Below are 23,284 nucleotides of genomic sequence, written 5' to 3'. Positions count from 1 at the left end.
TCTGCTCATCTTTTTATGAGCAGAAAGTTTAATATACCACTGGAAGAGGATTTGTATCGTGAGGGTTTCTTGAAAGCAACTTTACCTGAGATTTTCAAACTAAAATAAACGTTCCAACATTTAAAACTTTTAATTTTCTAAATGCCTGGAGTTACACTAAGGAGTGGTTTTAGCATGTTGTTCCTGCCTTTTATTTCCCAGGTTCTTATAGAGCTGGTGTTTTTATTTCAGTTCTTTTCTACCATATACCATGTTGCAGCCATTGCTGAAAGGGCCCAGTGCATTCAGGTTTTTACAGGGGTTAATTCTGTTGTGGTACTGAAGTTGGATGATAACAGCTTCATACAGGATTTAAATGCATCCACTACTGTATTTTTTTCTTTGCTGGACTGTGGTGCTGGAATGAGCCACAGCAATTCTTGAGGAAAAAGGTAGAACGATTTGGCATATTTAGCCAAGAAATGATGTAAAGATGAGGACATAGGGCATAACTGTAAATGACCTCTCAGGGACATCTAATTTTAAGTAATTTTATAGTTTCTTTTGTGTTCAATCAACATTGTAAATATCAACATTTAGAACTGTGTATCTTTCTCTTCTTCCCCTTATGTTAACTTAATTCAGTGGATAGCACTTTAGATGAAACTACTTTTTCTTTCTTGTCAAGCAATTTACACCAGCAGAAGCAAACACCTAAGAGAGTGTCACTGGGGTTTTGTTTGTTTGTTTGTTTTTTAAATTAAAAAAATAGAAGGCAAAATTGTAAAGCCTATTTTAAGGCAGGTATTCAGTCTGAAACAATCAGCAAACCATTTGCCTCTGGTGGATCGTTTTTTGTTCCAGAGTATTTTCTTTGGTCTTGTACTTTTTTACAGATAAGATACTTACTCCTATTATTAATCTATATAAAAGACTGATGTATTAAGTATTGACGTTAAAGGCAATGAAGAAGGAAAAATCTCTTTTTTAGCATATTTGATCCCTTTTGAAATGGAGCAGATTTAGGGCTGATAAAACCAGGACTGTTTCAAATACCCTGGTATTTGAAATTTTGATTTACAAAAGTTTGTCAGCATTTACTGAACTAAAGAAATAGTTCTTCTAACGACACCGTATTTAGACGACCTACTGACTTGTTGCAGTTCAGGGATTTTTTTACAATTACTATTTAGAAACATTTCTTTCATTTACAGTGTCTTCAGCAAGGACACCTCCTATTGATATGCGTCAGTTTAGGAACAGCCTCATTTTGGGTTTTAAAAGGTAAGGTTGCTGTTATGAACACCTTCTTCACCCACCTACCCCCCCCCCCCCCCCCCCCCCCCCAGCAAAATTCCCTCTCTTTTTTGCCTTGTTGAGCACAAGTCTGCAGTCTTTCCCCCTGCCTCCGTGTTTGAAAATTTAAAAGTCAGGTTCCAGCTGTAGCAGATCTGAGGCGTATCTTTATTCCTCTCTGCTCTCCCTGGTTTCCTTGCCTCTGCTATATATGAGCATACCTTTGAAGTATTACATATAGTAGATTAAAAAACTTCACTATTCTTGTTTGTTCTGTGGTATTTGGCAGTATATAAACTTATCAGGGAAGTAAGCATTTGGGGTTTTATCTTTATTCACTTTTTTGTTTATAAACTGCTATGCTAATGTAAGATTTCCCTAAAGATTGTCGCTATTAACCATTAAAGTAAAGGGGTGCTTCATGAAGATGAAATACCCATAGGAGCCAGGCATGTTCTACTACATCTGATAGCTTTCTGTGCCCTCTGGGTTAATATGACTCCTGAACGCTCACATTTAGCACCTAGTATTGTGCTATGTTGCCGTGACTTTGTATTCACAGCCACATGGTTCCGTTTTGCAAGGAAGGGTTCCTTGCTACCTTGCAGGGTTGTCTTAAGCTTATGCAAGTATATGTGAATTAACAAGCATTTCTATAATTCAGTTTGCCCCAGTCAGACATTTAGGACTGCAAATAAGGGTTTTTTTGCAGCATACCTATACCACTGGGAACCAGAGAGGTCACTTAATATTACTCAGGACCAGAGTCTGAAGGCTGATTTTGACTAAGTTATTTCCTAAAATTTTGTAATGGTTGTGAACTATAGCTATGTTTAGGTTGGATTTAAGTAAAACATACCAGGTCAATATGATGAAAATGATTTCCTGGTAAATTGCAAGTTCTACCATGGGAAAAGGAGGAGAAAAAGCAAACCAGTGTTCAAGGCCCTAGCTGACCTTGACATCCAAGGGATAAGTGAAATAATGTTTTAGATACAATAGGGGTATTTTTACTGTTCCTTTTAGTAGTCAGCCCCAGAATCATCCATTTCAGATCTTTTCATTAAAGTAACAGATTTTTGAAACATATTTTCTGTCTGTAAGTATAGATACTCAACTGAAGCCCGGCTTACACTAGAAAGGAAGCCATACCAATGTTTACCACACAGAAATGCTAGCATGAAATACCCCTACCACTGGAGAGTTGTGCAGGTGTTCAGAATGTGATTTTAAGTATCTTTAAAATGTTACCAACTTGTATTGTGAAAACTAGCTGCTGAAGAATCATACTCTCCTCAAGTGAAACAGTTACTCTCCTCAGCAGTGGAACAGTTACCACTGTTGTAATTTCAATAGTTACTGGACATTTGGGCTAAAAACTCAGAATTCTGAGGGAAATTAAGGTTAGGGGTTTTTGGGGGCAGTGGTTTTGGTTTTTCAGGGTTTTTTGTTTGTTTGTTTTTACTTCAGCGTACTGTTTCCTCCCCTCTCCTTGCCATTTGTAAGTGCAGTATAAGGGGTTTTTTTAATTTGTTTAATATTAGTCTCTCTTGTTTGCCTTTATTGCTACCTAGCTTCAGAAGCTATGGACAAGGTTGGCTGTGCCCAAATTTCACCCTTATTGTTTCTGAAAGCGTGCCAATTCATGTTTCCTTTTCTATTTTAAACTTAATAGCTAGAACAGCCTGGAAATGAACCTTGAGGGTATGATAGGATAGTAGAAAAGAGCATTTGTAAAGACTGCAGCGAAATTTTATGACTAAATGCAGTTCTTGAATGTTCAAATGAGTGGAGTTTAGGACTGGCGTACAAAAGTACAGGGTATGGACACCAGGGACACATGAACAATGTTTGTGGCAGACTAGTTTATGGATTTCTGTTGAAGCTGCTCTTCTCTAGTAACTGCTTCAAAGTATTCCCATTCTATCTGCCATTACTATTTCAGAGTCAAGTACTTTAGGAAATTGATGCATTTGATATCTCCAGTTCATTGTCGTGCTGTCAGTGGTGGAGCGAGTTCACCCAGGAAAGCTTAACTAACCTCACAGATAGAATGTTTTTTTTCCTTCTGTGTGGACCTGCATTTGACTCGTTTTCAAATACAAGTGGCAGTTGCACAAAAAGAATAAATGTTTTGTAGTCTTGAACCTCCTAAATAAAATCCTAAACTTCTATGAATGCTTTCAAATTTCTGTGCAGCTGTTCAGACTGACATCTTATTTTCCCCTTACGAGAATTATAGGAAGATGAAATAAGGTCATAAGGTTTTGTTCTCTTAGCCTTGTCTAGGTTAATGCTGCTTTATAGTTGTCAAAGAGTTATAGCTTCTAGTGAGAATTCTGATGTTCTACAAATTACAGGAATGTCAGGGTTTTTATACTTCAGTAAACTGGTTAACATTTTAGTATGTCGGGGTTTTTATACTTTAGTGAACTGGTTAACATTGGATGTTTGGTTGTAACCTGATGATGTACAGAGGAGTGTTCTCCATCAAGTTTTGTCCTGTTCTATGAGGGGAGAAATTAGAGTTCTATGATTTGTTTTCTGGTTTTTTAAAATATTATCTATTTATCTCACTATAATAAACATTATACCTTAAGTAAAAGATTTGATTACTTTCTTTTTTGCATGGTATAAATGCATTTATAGCTGCCTATAGTTACCTGTCTATACTAAAATTTTAATGCTGGATTTTTGCTCTAGCAAATTCTACATATCGAGTGTTTGCTATGTAAAGTGTGACTTGTTTGAGTGAAGCTTATTTTCTTGAAATGCTAAATAGAATCTAGTATAAAATAAAAAAGTACAATTAGGACGTGTTGAAAGATTGAACTAAAAATATTCTTTGTAGTCTTAGTTATCTGTTTGGATTGCTGCACTATTTTAAGTTATTTAGCAGAAACTATGATCATATGCAGTATAGTAAAAAGCACAATACTTATTCTGTACAAAGTTGGTTTAAAAATTATGTGATAATTTATTGTATTTTAATTGTATTTAAATAATTTAATAAGATTCTTAGGGTTAATCTGTGTTTTTTAAAAAAAAAAGATACAGGAGTAAAATCATTTTCTTGCTTTTAATTTGTTATCCTTTGCTGCCCTCTTCAGCTCAAATGATGTACATCTTTGGAGCAAGGTAAGTGGAGATAATAATGCTGTAAATAAAATCAAGTTCTTTAGGCACTGCATGTTTATGATGTATTACTGTAAATCTGAATTCTGAGCCCGATAATTGTAGACCTGATTAATTTGAGCAAGACTTTTGTCAATGGCAGACTGTACAACTGTATGAATTGAGTTTTCAAATTGAACAGTTAAGTGTAATTGTGAAAAATCAAATGTGGTGTTACCATGTAGTCTAGGTTATGCTACTCCTATTTCTAGATCAATGTTGTTATAGCTAAAGGTAGTATATAGTTGTAGCTTCTGGAACAAAGTCTGCCATGGTTGTGCAATCTGACGTTGTTTAATTTCCTCTTCTGCCTTCCCTAAACTTTCTTCCTATCCCCACACTAGTACTAACAAAAATGATAAGGCACAATTAGAATTTTAAAGTGTCTGTCGTATAACTTCAGACATTGAATGGAAAGCTAGATAAAAGAAATCACCTCGATGAAGTCAAGGGGAAATGACTGATAATCTTGCCCTCTCTGGTATGGGCTACATCAGAAAGACACTGCAATATAACTTGGTCAGTAAATTTTGGGGAGCACTAGAATAGAGGAGGTGTTGGCAGATACTGCCTGGGATGTGGTTACAGAATTTGGGAAGGGATGCACTGTGCTTTTTGTCATTTTTCTTCCATACTGTACCTGTGGCCTAATAAACTAGCACATGGCTTGCAGTATATTTTAGATTTTGCAAAGAAATCTTCGAATGAAATGGAAATTGTAATTTGGAAAGTCACTGATTAGTGACTTGTATGAATCAGGTACAGCTTGTGAGGTGCAGGGTTTTTTTGTATTTTACTACCATTTTCTGTTTGAAGACTATGGTGAGAGGATGTTTTTGTCCTCTGCCTCTATCCTTCCTTTTTACATTTAAAAAATAAAAAGGGAGGACAGGGAGAGGAAAAGAAGAGGATCTCTTATTATTCCCACTATGAAATTAATTTTGAAGGACAGTCAGAGGACTAAAGTAATGGTGGTCTGCACATGAAGTACTGTCTAGAGTTACCTCTGCTGTTCTCCACAATGGAAGAAAGATACATTGTTGTCTTCGCTAAATTTATGAGTAAATATGTGTATTAACCTTCTAAAACAAGAACTGCTAACTTGGGAAGTAGATTCTTAGCATTAGAAACAGTATCACACATTCTTTTTTTTTTTTTTTTTTCCGTAATCCATCCTTTTTGGTATTCTCTGAGATTTGATTCAGAAGGAGAACTGTGTTACCATGACTTTCTTGAATTTTATTGTAGTTGTAGGTTCTGTGTGTTGATTCATCATAGAAGGACGAGGGCGAAAGGGCAGAAGAAAGCTGTAGTTTAACTGTGCACAGTGTCTGTGGTGTTGGTAGAATGAGAAGTGATATATACGGTATTCCATTGCACATTTGGTATTTTTTGGCTTTATTTATCCATTTCCATTAAAAGTTGAAGGTGAGGGGTCCTTTTCTTTTGCCATTACTTAGCACTTTGACAGTGGGAATGCATCTCCCTCTAGCTTCTTTCAGATTGCATTCTAGAATCATGTCAGATAAAGCAAAATTCTTGAAATACTTCTTAGTTTTTAACTAAAGATGACATAATTTCCTTAAGAGCAATCAAATGGATTTTTAAAGTGATGTAGTTTAGGTTAAAGTATTTGTAGGGAGGACGTGGGTGCTTTTGGGTAAATGCTTCTTTTCCTCCGATGAAATGAGATCTACATATTCCTTCAGTTTATATGACTGATGGAACGTGTGCTAAATTTAGTCAAATGCAATTAAGTTTTATGGATGCATATTTTGTCATTCAAAATTGCACTTATTTACAACAGCTGTACTAGTTATCTTAAATCTAGCAGAGCATGATAATTCGTGTTCCTCTATTTTCTTTATGTATTTGCTTCTTTCAAAGTTAAAAACCCAACCTTATGGGTCAATTTCAGCCTTTCAGTAAATTGGAACATAATTGTAGCATCTCCAGGAGCAACACTAGATAATATTTGCTTTAAGCAATGTCTTACAATACCTAACTTTCTGTAGAATGATACATAAACAGATTACTAGAGTGTCTGTCTTTCTGCCATGCCTCAGAAAGCATTTCTGTTTGCAATATTTTTTTAAGAAAAACCTATTATTTACAAAAAAACCCCCTTCCTCATATTTCTTAGGGAATTACTATGATGTGGTAAAGAATAATGCTTTAACAGAGAAATACTTTATTATTTTGAGAATTCAATTTCAGATACTATTTGTCCTTCCTTGCTTCTTTTGGCTGCAATGTACGATTATTCTGTCTTACCAGATAACAGAACTGTTGTACAAGGATGAACGTTATTGCCTGACGCCTCCAGGACCAACTGGTAGAGTTTCAATTTCTATGATTGTAACTTATCCACAAATCCGTTCTTCTGTGTAATGATGGGTTTGAGGGATTACAACAGTAAACACTGATTGCTTCTTTTTGAAAGTGAAATTTGAAAACATGTTGGATAAAATCCTGATTCGAATAATCAGAGCATATTTTGTGAGATCCATGAGATCTTTTTTTAGAATTATAAACAAATTTGCTGACAATGATTTATTTTTCTAAATTTATTGACCAAAATAGAGATTTAAAATGAGCATAGTATCACTGCTTAAATACTTAAAAGAAGGCAGTTTTTCAACCTAGTTTTACCTTTCTTAGCTCTTCTGATTTTGTGAAGCAAAATGGTACTTAAAAGTACTTTGAAATAAGTATACTTTTTTGTATAATCTGTTTTTTTAAAAAAACAGGGTTTTTTTTTTCCTCCTGTCGGGGCCAGAGGGACAAGCTAACAAGGGTATGGGGAAAGCTAACCTTTGGGAAAACAATAATTGATGCTCTTCCTATTCTCTGCTACAGGGCCCCATGTATTTTTACACTTGCATAGATAAGAAACTCAGCACTGTTTGTTAAAATCTGTTAATCTTGATTTTCATTGGCTGATAGGCAACTTCTTCAGTATTAGTTGATCTAATGGTTAAAATATCTTTTATGTTTTTATATTAATATTACAATACTTAATGTAGCTGGGTAATGGAATATAATGGGTGGTAAAATGTACAGAATAAATATGCAAAGTGTTAGAAATCTGTTTTTTCTTTTGAGCGATGACAAAATATTTGTGGCAACTATTTGGGGTAGTGGGCAGGAGAGGGGGGGAAGGCCTTGGGCAGTACCACTTCTGTCACACAGTAGTGGAAAAAAATAGATTGAAGTAAGATTCTGTACTGAAAAGCTGTCACTAGGTCTGAAAATAATTAATATTCCTTTCACTCACCAGTTAGATATGTGCTCCCAAACCACATAATCTCTATGCCTCAGTGATCATTGTTGCCATTTCAGAGCCTCTCATCAGGGTGACATCTCACACCAAAATGATTTCTTATAAATTAATCTTGATAACATGACAGTCTCGGTAATTTTAGTGGAATGCTTTCTCTTGTTTTTTTCCACAGAAGCTGTTGGCTATTTTCTTTATCACTTGATTGACAGCATGAGTGACTCAGAGGTACAGGCCAAGGAGGAGCGTTTGAGACAATACTTCCATCAGCTGAAGAAGATGGTACCATTTCATTTTTTGCTACATAATGCCTGTCCTGCCTGACATGTATCTATTAGATTTGAAATTGCTGCTTTTAAGTACAACCAGACCACTTCTCAATGACATGCAAGAGCTGGAGACTTGAATTACGTCTGAGATAATTTCTGTTAGACAAATTTCAGTTTGGTTGTGTTTCAAAACTCATATAATTTTTTCCCCACCTCTTGGTACAGAATATAGTTATCCCTACAACCCACTACAGCGGCATTTGCAGACTGCTGGACTCCTCTCAAGTTCCTGAATTAATTAAGGTCTGTTGTTCTATAGCAATTACTTTGAAGCTAAAAAATGGAGTATCTGTACTCTGTGAATATATTCTCCTTTGCAAAATAAATATGTTTATGCAGTGATTATATGTAAGCCTCTTAACCTTTCCATGATTTTTCACTGTTGAAGCTGTTTTCATTTCATATGTGAAAGTTTTTGAGGGATACATTTAATAAGTGCATTTTCAAGTCAATGTAATAATGCTGCAGAATACAGCTTTTTTGAACATTGCAATTATATAATTAACTTGAACATTTTTAGTATGATAGGCTTACTGGAAGATTGAACTTTTTGTGGGGATTAGTGATATCTTTGTCTTACTGCATTTTAGGATGCAAGGTTACTGTCTCTTAAAAAATCCCCGTCTGCCGACAACATTCCAGAAGTAAGTAAATTCACAGATAGCTATGCTTGTTCTTACTGTAATAATAACAACGTTTGGATATGGGTTTTAGATGAAGTGTAATCACTAGCTTTCAGACCATGGAAGTATATTAATGTTATTTAAATCTACCATTTGAAGTTCAGAGGTTACTTTCCAGAGTAGGAGTACAGGCTATCCAGATTTTCACTTAACCCTGATACTTGACCTTGGAGTTGGCTGAGGTTTCATGCCTCAGTTTCCCTGTCTGGTAAATATTTTTTTAAAAGTTCTAGTTAGTCAACAGTGGTGGTGTGAGGCTTAATTCATGCTTGTAAATTACAGTGATCCACTTGAGTGGCAGGAACCATATAAATCCATACTGCTTCTAATGGTGGAGTGTCAAGTCTTTATATCCCTGATCGGAGCGGAATGGAGATGGAAAAAGAAACAGGCTTCTATTCCCTACTTCCCCGAACGTAAAGAACTGAGTATGAGAGAAATAGTAATGTTGACCTTTGTAGATATGCTACTTAATGGTTTTTTTTTACTGTATTCTGACTCAACTCTTCAATTAGTATGTAGTGTTTAAACAGATAAAAGCACCTTAAATGATTAAAAAATTTCTTGTAGTATGAAAGAAGAGGATTATTTTGTCTGTCTTTTATTAAAGTGATCCGACAAGTTGTTCAGGGAAGGGTGTTTTTGCAATTGACATTCTTTCTGTTACCTCCATTTAGAGTGCTAAATCTGACGTGTCTGCTTTGGAGAAGAAACTAGAAAAGCGAAAAGCTGAAAACCAGCCTATTACAGATGTCTTGAAACAACTCATACATGCTCTTTGTGAAGAAGAGGTATCTTAAGCAATGCAGAGATAATTGGAAACACATAGCTATATTTTTAAAGGGACATAAATGACTGTATTATGGAAAGACATAGTTAAGCAAAGACAAGTGCAGTGCTTGAGGTTTCATGGTTTGATGCTTATAAATCAAACATAAGTGCAAAAAGCAATTAAATCAAAAGGTTAACTAATTTCAGCAACACCTTGAATGGCATGTTTTGGGGTTGCTGAAGTTTGTTTACAATAATCTGCAAAGTGAATGATAGTAACAGCTGTGATAGGTTTAACATACATGCCAAATGTCCTTTCAAGCCATGGCTCCGGTCTCTTATATCTAGATTGTCAAGCAACTGATACATGCGCTAGTCATTTGCAATTCAAATATTACTAGGTTGTTAATGCAGGGATTGAAATTCCATTTTCCTGCAGGAGGAAAGCTCTTCTGAGATAAAGGGTCTCTTGCCTTCATTCGGCAGGCGTCCAGCTGTAGTTTACATTCATTTAGTGTGTGTCTGTAATTTGTGGGGTATCACCACACTTCTATTCAGTTTCTTGTTCAGTATGATCCTGCCTATAAAGCTGTATATATAGGAACAGTAACAGTCATGCAGATGATAGCACCATATTCTCTGTTGCTAAGAATACAGTTTAGAAAGAGTGATTCTTAGCTGTCTGTCTCTACAATTTTGCATATGAAATAAGACTAGAAGCAAACACCGTTGTAAGTTCAAAGTGGTCAAATGTATGAATAGGAATGTATAAAAAAAATAAGCGTTCTATGGGATCGTTAAGTAGTTTCTTATTCTTCAGAAAGTAGTTTTGTTATGTGTTTGGCAGTGTACCAGGTGAAAATTGTTATGAATTCCAAATAAATAAGAACTATTTTAGAATTTGGGTTAATCATGTTTATGGTGTCTGTCTGGATTAAAAAAAAAACAACTCTTAAAACATGGTAGAAATATAAACGTAAAGCAAGAAAATTTATTTAGAAATCTACTGTCAAGTTAATCTAAAAGGTGTGTTAGAAAAATACTAATTTCTGCAAAATAACTTTCACTCTTAATTTGCTAAAGCATTACAGCACTGTGCTTTCAAATGTGATCTTATACTACTGAAAGCACTAAAGCAGTCATGTAACTGCACACTGAACATATAAGAATCATAATGTCATACTGACTTTTCCTCTAGTTCACATCTTTGCTTTGTTCCTTTTTTAGAATATGCAAAAAGCCCTTGAAGTGAAAGCCAAATACGAACCGGACATGGTTGTCGGTGGCTATGCAGCCTTAATAAATTTGTGCTGTCGACATGATAATGTAGAAGAGGCAATGAACCTGAAAGAAAAAGTGTAAGTACACCGGCACTGAAACATGTCACAGAGATTTATGCTGATACACAGACCTTGTTGAATTAAGTAGGTTGAGTGTTAACCCCCTCATCCATTTTTAATTAGTTTTCCCCACCAATGTATGTGCATTTAAAATAGTCAAGGGTGGGGTTTTTTGAAACAAAAAATTTGCTTTGTGTGATTGAACATCAGAAGCAGCTACTTTGTATGGTCAGTAATTATCTTTTTTTTTTTTTTTTAAGGCAAATTGCTAGGTAAGATCTGTTTTTTTTTTTAAAACATACATAGTGTCTAAATTGAAGTTTGGCTTAAATTAAGGGAAAAAAGTACCTGTATTGTGTGTCAGAGTAGCACCTAGAATGTGTTTAGAATATGCTGCACTTAAATTTTCTTTAGAATAGCAATGTTTCTGAGTGACATGGTTTTAAGACTGTGAACAAACATTCCACTTTAAATTTTTATTTTCAGAGTTTTCTATTTTGGCCGTGAAAATTAGCTCCCAACAAAAAAGTGCTATGCATGACTTATCCTGCAGCAAATTTTTACAGATCATCCTTCTATTAGCCCCTTCCTTTTTTCTCTTGAAAGCTTCCTTTCAGTCTGACGCTGCAGTGAATATAGAACAAGTTATGTGTTACTTTCAGGTTCTCTCATATGCACTCACAAAGTATTTGCTTTGTTTTTACAGTAGGTTATCAGGTAGGTGATCATTACACCTTGCTGGTGTTTGGAAATTATGTGAAATGATTGAGCCATGAATATCAAGAAATTTGCCACTCTGCAAATAACGGTAGTCTTTTGGTTTTGGCTGTACTACCACTATTGCACAATCCCCATAGTGAGCTTGCATGAAGTAAAATTGACTCTTCTAGTGGAGCTTCATTGCAGTAGCACATTTTTACTGATCTGCCTCAAGTGTAGGATAATATTGCTAAGAAGTGACTCTTTGAATTGCTACAAAAAGAAACAACAAAGAAGGAATTAATTTTAAAACTTTCAGAAAAAAGAAAACAAATACATAGCAGAAACTTGAAAATAGTAGCTCTTAACTTTTTACTGTAGGCGAATAGTTTCATGTTCTTTATCAAAAAGAATATAGCCCTGGCCCAGCCATGTAGACTTTAGTTTTTTTCCCAGGCTTCTGGGAAATACCCTATTTTATGCGATAACTACCAAATAACTAAGCCATTTGACTCGTATACAACTGCTGCGTTTTGGGGGTGGGAAGGTGTGTAGAAAATATTTTAAAAACACATTTTAATAGTGCGTCTTTTAAAGTCTATCAGATTTTTCCTTTAATACTTATTGTAACTTTTAGCTCTCAATGCTGTTGTTTTGTTATGTAGTTTTAAAAATAAACCTTTAAGCTGAATCCATAAAATGTGAACTTCTGTTGATACAATTCTTAATGTTTTAATTTCTAGCTTCCCTAAGAATTCACCTGTTGCTCTTGACACTGGAAAGTACGTAGCACTGGTAGAAGTCTTAGGAAAGCATGGTAGACTAGAAGGTAATCCATTTACTTTCATTGTGTTTCTACTATATAATAAAGGTATCTTGCCTCAAGAAAAAAATGTGAGTTGATATTAATGGTATATCATGTCCTGAAAAGTGCTTGAACATTTTGCATACAAATTTGCATGTGAATTCAACCAGAGATACTTGGACAGTGCAGGCCATTAGTTTTAATGGATTGGCAAGCTTGTCATTTACATTTGCACAGCCCAGTGCTTTTTGCATTTCTGCAGCTAGTTTTTATTAGCATTGCTGTTTGGATTGAGTTTGAAGATCATGACTTATGGCACAAATTGCGTATGTGCCTAGACTAATGGCTTTGTTTTTGCTTAAGAAGGTCTGAAGGCTGAACATAAAACCTATAAACATAACCTTCTCATAAGAGCCAAGTACTGCAAAAAATCATTTAACTTTTTATAAAGTATGTATTTTTCTGTTAGTGTTCTTTTATGTGTTTGTTATTGAATTTTAGAGTCAGTCTGTCAAGCTGCCTGGAAATCTTGGCTTTTAATGAGTGTTCTGCAAACTGCCTATTTTGTATTTCTAGATGTTTGCATTAAACTGTTAGCTTTTTAATTTCTGTAATTTAGTCTAATATAATTCTGTAATTTAGATGATTTGATCTTTAAAAGAACTCTAGACTATCAGCAGCTTTAAAAGGTGATTGTGAATATCAAGTTCTATGATTTTTGTAGAAGGCTTAACACCATAAAAGCGTGGTCCAAGCCTAGACACAAAATGTTAAGGTTTTATATAAAACACTGTACAATAAAATAAAGCGAATGTAATTTTTTTTCTTGTAAGATCTGTCTTTGAAATTTGTCTTGGCCTCTTATTAGGCTTACTGTTAGAAAAATAATAAACAAAGCTGATGTTATCCAAATCATAATAAATCAGATCAATACCACCTCTACCTTAAAGCAGTTTGAAAAGATTAGCTTGCTTTTAAGAGCATAAATGTCCCTCAGAAAATAAAATGATTCATAAATGTAGCCAAATGTAAAGTGGTCAAAAAATTCTGTCTATGCAATAATTAAGAACATCGTAAGAATGCACTTATTCCATATACCGAAATGTTTGTTTCTGCCTTACTAATGAAGCTTAATGAACCTAATGTTTTAACATGCAGTCTGTTAGAAAGCTTTCATTGGCTCTCCTTGGCTAATTAGTATCGACACAGCAAACAGGCCCTATCGGTATCAGACCATTAGTCTGGCTGTATATACAGTGTAAACATATCTTTATTATCTGGCCTCGTGACAAGCCATCTGCTGAAGAAACAATGGAGTGATTTAGCAGATGTTAGCATTGAACGATAAAAGCATCCATTTAGTAGAATCTTGCAGCTATAGGGCAGACTATACAGGGTTATGTGGTGCAGAGTGGGCACACAGTTCCTGTCTATAATTTGTAGTCAAAGTTGCAGCAAAATGATAAAACCATGCTATTGTGGATTTATAATTGTAGTCTCGTTTAGAAATGCAAGTAGTAATTAACTTGAAATCGGCATTATATGCCAGAATTTACATTCCTGCTGGGTTTGAAATGCTGTTTTAATAGCAGTTTGTTTTCCCTACATGAAATTACCTAAGGGTCTTTTGTGTTGTTTCATTGTAGATGCTATTAACATTCTAACGGAGATGAAAGAGAAGGATGTTCCTATCTCAGACAGAACAGTTGCATCTTTTTTCCGCATTCTTAATGCCGCTGCCATGCGAGGTGAAGTTGAAACAGTGAATCGATTACATGAGACCATTGTGAACCTGGGGTTGGCAGAAACTGCTGTCCTTTATTCCCCTCTGATTACAGTTCACCTTGAAAAGTAAGCTGTGTTTGGGCTCTAGATGAAATAAGTTATGATATGATATTTATTTGTGTTACATGACCTGTGTATGCTATACACAGCTGCACATTCATGTTTGAAAGTGCTCATGCACGTAAACATGCACACATGCACGCACATATAATACATAAGTGATCTAGGAATAGTAATGAACGAATATGTTTTCTTAAGTTACCTAAGTGTTTTCATCAGTTATACATCACATCATGATCTCTGGGAACAACACATGAAGTGGCTGTGTACTGGAATATGCTTATGAATTAGTTGGTTCTAAAGTCTGTTTGACAAGATAGCTATTCAGAGCATGATAGCTATATTCTCAGCTCTTGTGGTTAAATAGTATGTGTTTTCCCATCAAAACAGTGTTACTTTGTGCCATCCAAAACACCTCAGGTGAGGTGAAGGGTGGTTGTTGAACACTGAAATATTTTGAATTCACATAATTCAAATAATTTGATGTTATTTCCAGTAGACGGCTATGTTGCTGTAAATTAGAATTCGAAGAAAGTATTGTCTGGTTTGTCTATTGTAATTCTACCCCCCCCCCTCCCCCCCCATATACTTTTAATACCATTTAATATGGAAAAGGAAGTTCATACATTCATTCTGGCAGGATGTATCTGTAATTCCATGTATCATGTTCCTTTGCATAAATTTTCATTATGAGGTGTAGGATATTGGAGTAAATGTATGTGTGAACTATATAACAATTTCGTACTGAAATTGAACCAAGAGTACCTTTTCACTTCTTTTACCATATGCACAATCCTTTTATCTTTTTCTTATTTATGTAGCTGCTGGATTTTAATCTCTTGCAGCTAGAGAGTGATGGATCAATTTCTTGCGGTTTGGTTCTTGTATATGAAATGTTGTTGGCTTAAATATAATACCTATGAAATAAGTGAATTTTTCATAGTATCATGTAAGTCAGCCTCAAAGATGCATACTAATGTTTCTGTTAACGTGTAGAGTTTTTTAGTTCTTGTAAGTATTCTGGGTATGCAAGGTCTATATAATGTTTTCTGTATTCAAAATTCTTGTCAAAAAGATGTAACTCTTGGTAGATGCAGGACATTCTCTTCTAAAAAATAGTATTTTAGTGTAGTGGTCAACCGTTAAGAATATAATGTACATCTCTTCAGTCAGCAACACTGCGTTGGTTACATCACAAGACAGGGCAGATGTTTATGAAAGTAATTCAACTGCAATCATATGTAACTAATGTGTCGGAAAAATATCTGATATGCTTTGCAGTGTGCAGTAAGAGCAGCTGCATTTTACGTAATTGCTTTATGTACATTGACATGCAGGTTGTACATGGTGCTACTTGGGTTATTTTCACTTGAGAAGTAGTATATGATGATATAAATAAAGATGTGATCATGTGTGGATGCAAAGGGGGACAGTAAAGAGTGTTACTTTAGTTTGATTCCACATTCTTTTGAATTGTAAATGTTTCATAGAACTTTCTAAAAAGTTGGTTTGTTTTTTTTTAATAAAGGGACTTTTGATGAGACTAGATTTTTAAAGGAGAAAGTAATTCCATACTGTGGACCTCTCTGGCTGCAAGTCATTGGTACTCACCTGTATAACTCAATACATTTTGTATATATAAATACAGTACAAAGTAAGCTAATTTCCTAGGGTTTTTTTACTGCCTTATGGGTGGAAAGACTTGCTTCCTCTCCAATGTTAGAACAGAAAGGGGAAGCTTTTTCCAAATAATTTGCTTGGGAGGAATAACTGCTCTTTTTTTTTTTTTTTTGTCTTGGAGATGCTAAGAGTTTTTGAAAGTTATGAGTGACTGAAATAAGTGTTAGTCACTTCTTTCAGCAGTAGTGCTTACTATTTACCATCCTACAGCTCAAGTATCATGCTGAAATGCTGTCATTTAGCTGCAGGTTGTCAGCATGCCTCTGAAATTAGCTCTGGGATATTTTTTAATGTTGCACAGCAGTGGTTGTGCTAGTGTTTTGTGTTCTTAATTTATTTCAAACTTTTTAATTGCTTGTAAAGGAATCTGTGATTTGTTTTTGAAGATTTCAACAAATGTGGGTGTAAAATGTTTTCATCTACCCCTCTTCTCTGTACCCAGTCCTGAATGTTATGAAATTCTTGTTAAGTCCTAGTGCATGTTAAAAGTGACAATTTGCAGCAGAGCATGGAAAAGAAAAAAACTGTTGATGATGAAGAGTATAACTTGACAAAACTAACAAAATCTAATATTCTAGTAGAATGGACATTTTACCTTTAATATTTTGAGAAATATTTAACTGAAGTAACTAGAGAGAGCACTCATACTATCTTGTGGGGTTGTTGGTTTTTTTTTACCCAGAGTAAATGTAAGGGGAACCACCCCCCTGCTTTTAATTGTATGATCTTTATTTATGACTCTGAACAGTTTCTCAAGACGGTGAAATCACATTAAAAATTGAGACAGTCCACATGTGGAATCTTGGTCTGTTATTCAAGGTGATAAACCTGCCTTGGACAGTATGACAAAAATCTTAGTTTTTAAAAGCTGCAAGAATGTGAAGAGCTTGTACTTTTTCTTAAAACATGTCATATTTTTGAACTGGTTCTTCCAGCTGATAATAATTGGAAAAGGTTGTGTTACCTACACCACGTAAAATTTCTTACGATTTCTTAAGGATTGTAGTTTTGGCTTTTACCTTCTCTACCAACTGTCAGGGGAAACCTGTTTGAACACGAGCCATTTTATAAAACTGAAGATGTTTGTAAAGCTAACATGCTCCTGTGCTATATGATACTTTGATAACACCTATTTAAAGGATCATAAATTAACAGATACAGTAACTACGGATGATTTTTTTTTTCTTCTTCTAAGAAAGCTGCATAAGCCAACTTTCGTACAACCAAAAATAATGCACATTTTAAAAACTTGATGTGGTTCCTGTCTTTTCATTAACATAAGTTTGTTTCTGCTGTCCTTGAATAATATCACCTCTGAGAAAAGAAACAAAACAAAACATCTTCAGGTTTGAAATTTACTAATTCCCTATATCAGAAGTGCTCTTAAGCAGGGGGAAGAAAATTTGCAGGTGAACTATGAAAACATTATGCTACAGACTGTATGAACAAAATACTTTGTAGTTTTAAGTCAGTCAATGTAAGTAGTTAATATCTGTATTTTAAATGATCAAAAGGCTATAGCTGGATTGTGTTTCTTTAAAAATGGTCACTGTATTTTTATACAGCATTGTCCAGTAAAGCATTGTGTGCTGGTTTTTGATTAATCTTATATAAACCCATTTTGTTTCGTTTATTATGTAGCAGATACAGTGTGAATCCAGTGCCTGGACAATTTTTCTTCTGTTGTTTTCACGGAGTTAAATTCACCTGTAATTTTGTTTGAGATGATTCTGTAGCACATGCAAGTTAACTGACTTTTAAATTTACTTTTAAAAATAGGCATCTTTTTAAATTCGGTGATATTTTTAGTTGGGGAAAAGATATCTCTAGTGCGGAGAGGTTTTTCTAATTTTTAGCGGCTTTATTTCAAATATTTGTATTAAAACTCTGTACGTATTGCTATGAAATTAGGGATGTTTGGCTCTCTTACTCCATTATTGCAATTAGGAATTTAGCATCATCAGTGCCAAAGGACAAAAGTGTCTCATTTGCCCTATGGGGACAGGACAGTGATAAGATGATTTTTTGTCAAGGATCATTGGGTCGTAATTAAGTTACATTCATGGCTATTGCTCTTTGAAGGATGATTGGTAAATGACAGGCTTCATGTGCTTGGTACGGACAGTGTTCACTAGGGTTTTTTCTCCCTCTGTCAGAAAATCCTGTTGAGTCTGATAATGTAAATGTGGCATTTTATTCTGAACAAAAGAGCAGGGAAATGAGCTATCTTGTCTAATCATTCAGTTGTTTAACACCGACTTCCAGTTTAGACTCAATTGGCTGGAAAGCACTTGACATGTGAAGTTAGTGCTGTTCGGAACGCATGTTTGAGTAAATTTTAAAGTAAGTGACAGCTAAATTGTACCTAGGGAAATTACAAAGCCTTCAACACAGTTAATTTTTTGGGGAGGATTAGTTGTAATTGCAACACCAGTCTCCTTGAAGATTCCTTAGTATAGCAAATGAACAGAAAAACATTTAGCTCTTTCAAGAGCCCGTTCTCTTTTAACAGAATAATTTTTGTAAAGCTGATTGTACCTTGCTGAATTGACTTCCCTCTACACTAACATCTGTTTCAGATTTGTAGAGAGGGATTTGTTTTACCAGTCTACCCTCCACCCCCACCCCAGAGAGTCCCTTTTTTCTTTCTACCTCTCTGGTGATTTCAGGTTTGAGAGCTTTTCAATCAGTAAACCCCTTAGGTAAATTGCCACTTCACTAAAGCTTTATGCATAATGTTGCAGCACTTCATTCCAATTAAAATCAATATTTGGAGTCTTATTTTTATCAGCCAGACTCTCTGGTTGGGAAAGTTGTTTATTACAAGTAAAAGGGTTAGATTTAGTGCTACATTCTTGAAGCAAGAGGGGAGTGGCTTGTTCAAATTGAAGGGGGCTGTTACATCCATGCACGTTACAGCCAGTCCTGCTACAGAGTGTGTTCTGCAAACACTCAGACATCTGAGTGATTTCGTCTCTTCAGGTAGCTTTATGTGAGTAAAATTGCCCACGCAAATATTTTGGAAGATTGTGCCCATGGTGTCTTGAACTTCATAGACATCCTAAACAGAAACCAAATGAATCCAAAAACTTACGATGTCTTAACCCTAGCATCAATTTAGTTGAAAAATAATGCCACAGTAGGACTCTTCCAGGAATACATAAGGGCCAAGCATCATACAGTGGTAACTGAGGCTCTGTCATTCAAAAATAATAGTATATGTTCTTTTTTTAAAAGAACAAGTTTCAATGAGAGGGAAAAATACACCTAATCTCTAAGTGGAACAGGTATTAGCCCTGAACAGATAATATTTGTGAGTGACTTAAAGCTGTAGTATCTGGCCAACTCAAAATGAAGCATGGATCATCTGTGTTCACATTTGTAATACTCTTCTGTCCAGACTGACACTGAAAATCAGACTTTTCCAACATGGCTATGAGTATATGGGCTTTATTTCTTTTTTGACTCGATCCATATTAATTAGATAGTCATTTTGGACCAGGCTTCTAATGTAGTAGTGTAGTAAGGATCCTTTGGGAAGATAAAAGTGTGTTCGATGCATAAGTTCGTATTTAAAGACTGCCAAATACTTTCAAATGTACAGCTGTTAGCTTAAAATCATTATGTCTAAATAGCATTTTCTTAAAATGTGGGAAATCTTTTTTTGTGCAGTTCTTTCTTTAAGTTAGTGAGTTATAACAAGAAACACATTAAAATGTTTCCTGTACTCGAAATTTGAAGCCTACAGTAAGTTCCTAATTTTCATTGGGCTTTTCTAACAGAATTGTAAAAACTGTTTGCAAAAGTAGTTGCTGGTACTTACTTGGAATTAACTGCAGTTTGTGACAATTAAGAAATAGTGCAGGTTGTTGGATAAATCATATTAACTCAAGTACAAGCATAAGCTTGATGGGTTTTTTTTCTTTGCAGTAGTAGTACAAGCTATTTGTGGAGGCTGAACTTCTATACCTTCTATTGTTTTATAGCTGGTTGTTGCCAGTTTTATCACTTCTCTGTTTTATGAACACAATTCTCTAGTAAACTGTGGATGACTGGTTGGTTGCTTGAATGCAACAGAACAAATACATCAGATTTCTATAGATTCAAAACAACAGTCTAGTAAATTAGTGTGTAAGATACTGGCCTCCTTAAATGCAGACTTACTCAGGTGCCTTTGAGCAGTAAGTACCAGTAACAAGTACAATATTTTCATTTTTGTTATCTCAGTTCTTTGCTGTCTTTTTTCTCTGCGTATACAGTATTAATGCCTTCAGAAGTATACATTTAGAGACTACAAAACTCTTAATGTTCCTGTTTGAATGACATTCCAATTATTCATTCATTTATTGATAGCTTTGACCTAAACCCAGTCACTTTAATCCTTTAGGAATATAGCCGAGACAATACTATGGCTGTTTGAGCATCAATCTGAACAGCTAGATTTATCACTGAAAACTTTAATTTGAATGTATAAATGTTGTTGTGCCTCCTTAGAAATTGAGTAGTTTTCTGTAAAACTGGTTTTTTTTAACGTTAACTGAACTTGCATCTAAAGCAGGAGAAAAATACTGATTATATAAAGCTTTATATCTGTCTGTGGTAACTACCATAGTATTTCTCTTTTATGACAGTAATCTAGCCTGCAACATCTACTTGCAGTTTTGAAATTAACCTGTAATTTAGTCTTCACCCCAAATGACAAAAATTCAAATGACTCCATGGGGTGCCAGAAGATGCACTGTAAACAGGGCTCGGTAAGGGGGATAAGGTAGAAATCCATCATCTTAGGTTCATTTTCAGAATGCCAGTATTAATTCTTCTTCCGTGTTTTACTCTTAAAATTTTTAAAATATTAGCCTAGATGAAGGTAGTAGTATATAGTAGGCAGTTCATTCTTTGAAAAAGCAAAATTTGTGCTGCATAAGAAATGCAGCGTGAGGAGAGGATATCTGAATTTGGCTTGTTTTAACAGTAATTTCTTAATTTGTGAAGGTTCAGTTGATCAATAATAAAGTTGATTCACGAATGCAAAATCATTATTTCACGTCAGTTTTATTATGGCCTTCAGCTGTTAAGTGATTTATTTATTTATTTTTCACCTTGCCCACTTCCACCACCCTCTTTTGATAAGCCTTTTGAAATCTAAAATGCACTTATTCACTGTGACTGTTTGGCTACTTAATACATTTTGCGTGCGTCGTCTTGGTTTGTTTCAATTTCAGTTTAAACCTTCCCCTTCAAAGAATAGCTACACATATTGTTTTACCAGTGTTTCAGTGGTTGTCCTCTGTTGGTTTTGGTTTATTTTTTTAGATTTAGATTGTAATCCTTTGAAAAAGGGTCTGCAGCAGATGGTTTAGTTCTGTTAGTTGCACAGTGTAGATAGAATATTAATTTATATTTGTTGTTATTTTAAGTTCCAGATCTGATTGGGTTTATGGCTTTTCAGTTTTGCATTCTAATTGTGTATACTTCTGAAGATGTTAATACTGCATACACAGGGGGGAAAAAAGTCAGCAAAGGATTGAGATAACAACAATGGAAATATTGTATTTGTTACTTGCTGCTCAAAAGCACCTGAATAAGTGCATTTAAGGAAGTCAGCATCTTATGCGCTAGTTTACCAGTACCATCGATATATACTAGTGCCATGGCTCTGTGTGACATGGATAGGCCAGCATGAAATACATTTTGGTATGTTTATATAGTGTTGAATTAATTGCAAAAATTACACTTTTATTGCAGAAAATGCACATTGGATTCTGACCTTTATAGGGAATGGAAAAGTGCTAGCCCTTCAATTGTGACAAAATGGAAATCAACAGATTATTCATAGCTAGTCTGTTAAGGCATAAAACAAGTAAAGCAATCTAAAGAGCTGTGGTTAACTTAGTTAACTCTGGAGATCTATACTGAAATAAAAATGCTGTGGAAAAATTGTAAAGAGCTTAAAAATTGAAAATGTCTAAACAGAGACATTTGGAGGTAATATAATGTGCCCAATATTACTTATTAATGAGAAAAATAGAACTCTTAAATATAAACTGAAATTTCCATGGAATTGGGGTTTTGTCACAACAGTACATAGCAGAACTTAAGAATTTTACTTCAAAAATTAAGTGCATCTAATGATGAAGAGCATTCACACCTTCAGTTAATTTGTAGTGAACAGTGGCCATGCAATCAAAAATTATACAACCAAGAGGTTTAAGCATAAATCTGTAGTTCTGTTTTCATTTCTGTGGCTGTCAAGCATACATGCTATTTGTTTGTAGGAAAACTTTACCTGTTATTTAAAAATAACTGTAGCATATTGGGGAAAAAAAATACACTTTTGGATTATAGACTGCTGAATTAATTTTCCTTGAAATTTTCAAGACTAAAGTGGGTTTAGCATGCACTGCTCCTGCTCGGAATGTTTGATTGTTTTTATTCTTGTTTTGTTTCATTCCACAAGGGATGACATGCCTGCAGCTCTGGAAGCTTTAATCAACTGTTATAAGAAGTATGGCAAAATTCTTCAGCTTCATAACATCTACTGTAGACTGATAGAAAAAGGAGATGCTGATCTTCTGCAACAGGGTTAGTTGCATGTAGTCAAATGCTATCTGGTTATATGGAGTGTTTTCTGGAGGCTTTTCTTCCATGATTTGTATATAATTTCTTTTAATGGAAAGAAAAAAATTGTTTGTGTTTTAAGTGCTTTAAAGTTACACATATAATGATGCCTCTGTTCTTCAGACTGAAAATTGATACTGATTTTAAATGTAGAAGAATCCTAATGTTTGGATAATACAGCATCAAGCTCTCAAAGATTAGTGCTAATACTTGTTCTAGCTACGTATATTACTATTGAGAAACAACTTAATAGTAATACAACGCAATAGTAAAGCAATACGTGTTTTTCAAGTAGTTGTGCAGTTAAGAAATCCTATATCCTCACTCTCTACAAGTAGGGAATGTCAATATATAGTCTGTTTATTTTGGTGAATGTAATTCAAAATATAGTGTAGATAAACAGGAAAACATTTTAAATATGCTCAACCGCAAAGCTACAATAAATTGTGTAGTATGTTGTAATCATTCCGTATGTTTCAAAATTTATTTCCCTATAGCTTATTCTTGGGAGTTTTGTGATGCTTGGAAAATACTTATATTAAGAATATCTGATGTATATATTAAAATGCTTCTATATATTTAGTAAATTAATGGGTTTTATTCTCTCTTTAGTTTCAGATTTTATAAGCAGAGAATATGGTGACATGATGGCTCTTTATGATCTCTTCTTCGCCTTCTTGCAAACAGGAAAATACAAAGAGGCCAGGAAGGTCATTGAGGTGGGGTTTTAACTGTAGTACTCTAATCGTGCAGCTATTTAGACTCTTAATTAGAAACATTTAAAG

General features: G+C 34.7%; 1 protein-coding gene across 1 annotated transcript in view; it reads left to right on the top strand.

Annotated features, from left to right (window-relative positions):
- The window catches only part of LRPPRC (leucine rich pentatricopeptide repeat containing), a gene marked incomplete at its 5' end in the record, with an annotated part of 95,396 nt that overhangs the window by 29,004 nt on the left and 43,108 nt on the right, over nucleotides 1-23,284 (top strand). The window contains 12 exon segments of the mRNA XM_075707684.1: nucleotides 1,194-1,263; nucleotides 4,386-4,413; nucleotides 6,727-6,784; nucleotides 7,905-8,011; nucleotides 8,224-8,301; nucleotides 8,649-8,702; nucleotides 9,419-9,532; nucleotides 10,740-10,870; nucleotides 12,295-12,380; nucleotides 14,003-14,207; nucleotides 22,339-22,463; nucleotides 23,112-23,218. Of these exon segments, the coding sequence (XP_075563799.1) occupies nucleotides 1,194-1,263; nucleotides 4,386-4,413; nucleotides 6,727-6,784; nucleotides 7,905-8,011; nucleotides 8,224-8,301; nucleotides 8,649-8,702; nucleotides 9,419-9,532; nucleotides 10,740-10,870; nucleotides 12,295-12,380; nucleotides 14,003-14,207; nucleotides 22,339-22,463; nucleotides 23,112-23,218 (1,163 nt within the window).

Source organism: Pelecanus crispus, chromosome 3 (genome assembly GCF_030463565.1).
Source record: "Pelecanus crispus isolate bPelCri1 chromosome 3, bPelCri1.pri, whole genome shotgun sequence".
Classification (NCBI taxonomy): domain Eukaryota; kingdom Metazoa; phylum Chordata; class Aves; order Pelecaniformes; family Pelecanidae; genus Pelecanus; species Pelecanus crispus.
Note: the sequence above shows the minus strand (reverse complement) of the source record. Positions and strands in the feature narration are given on the sequence as shown.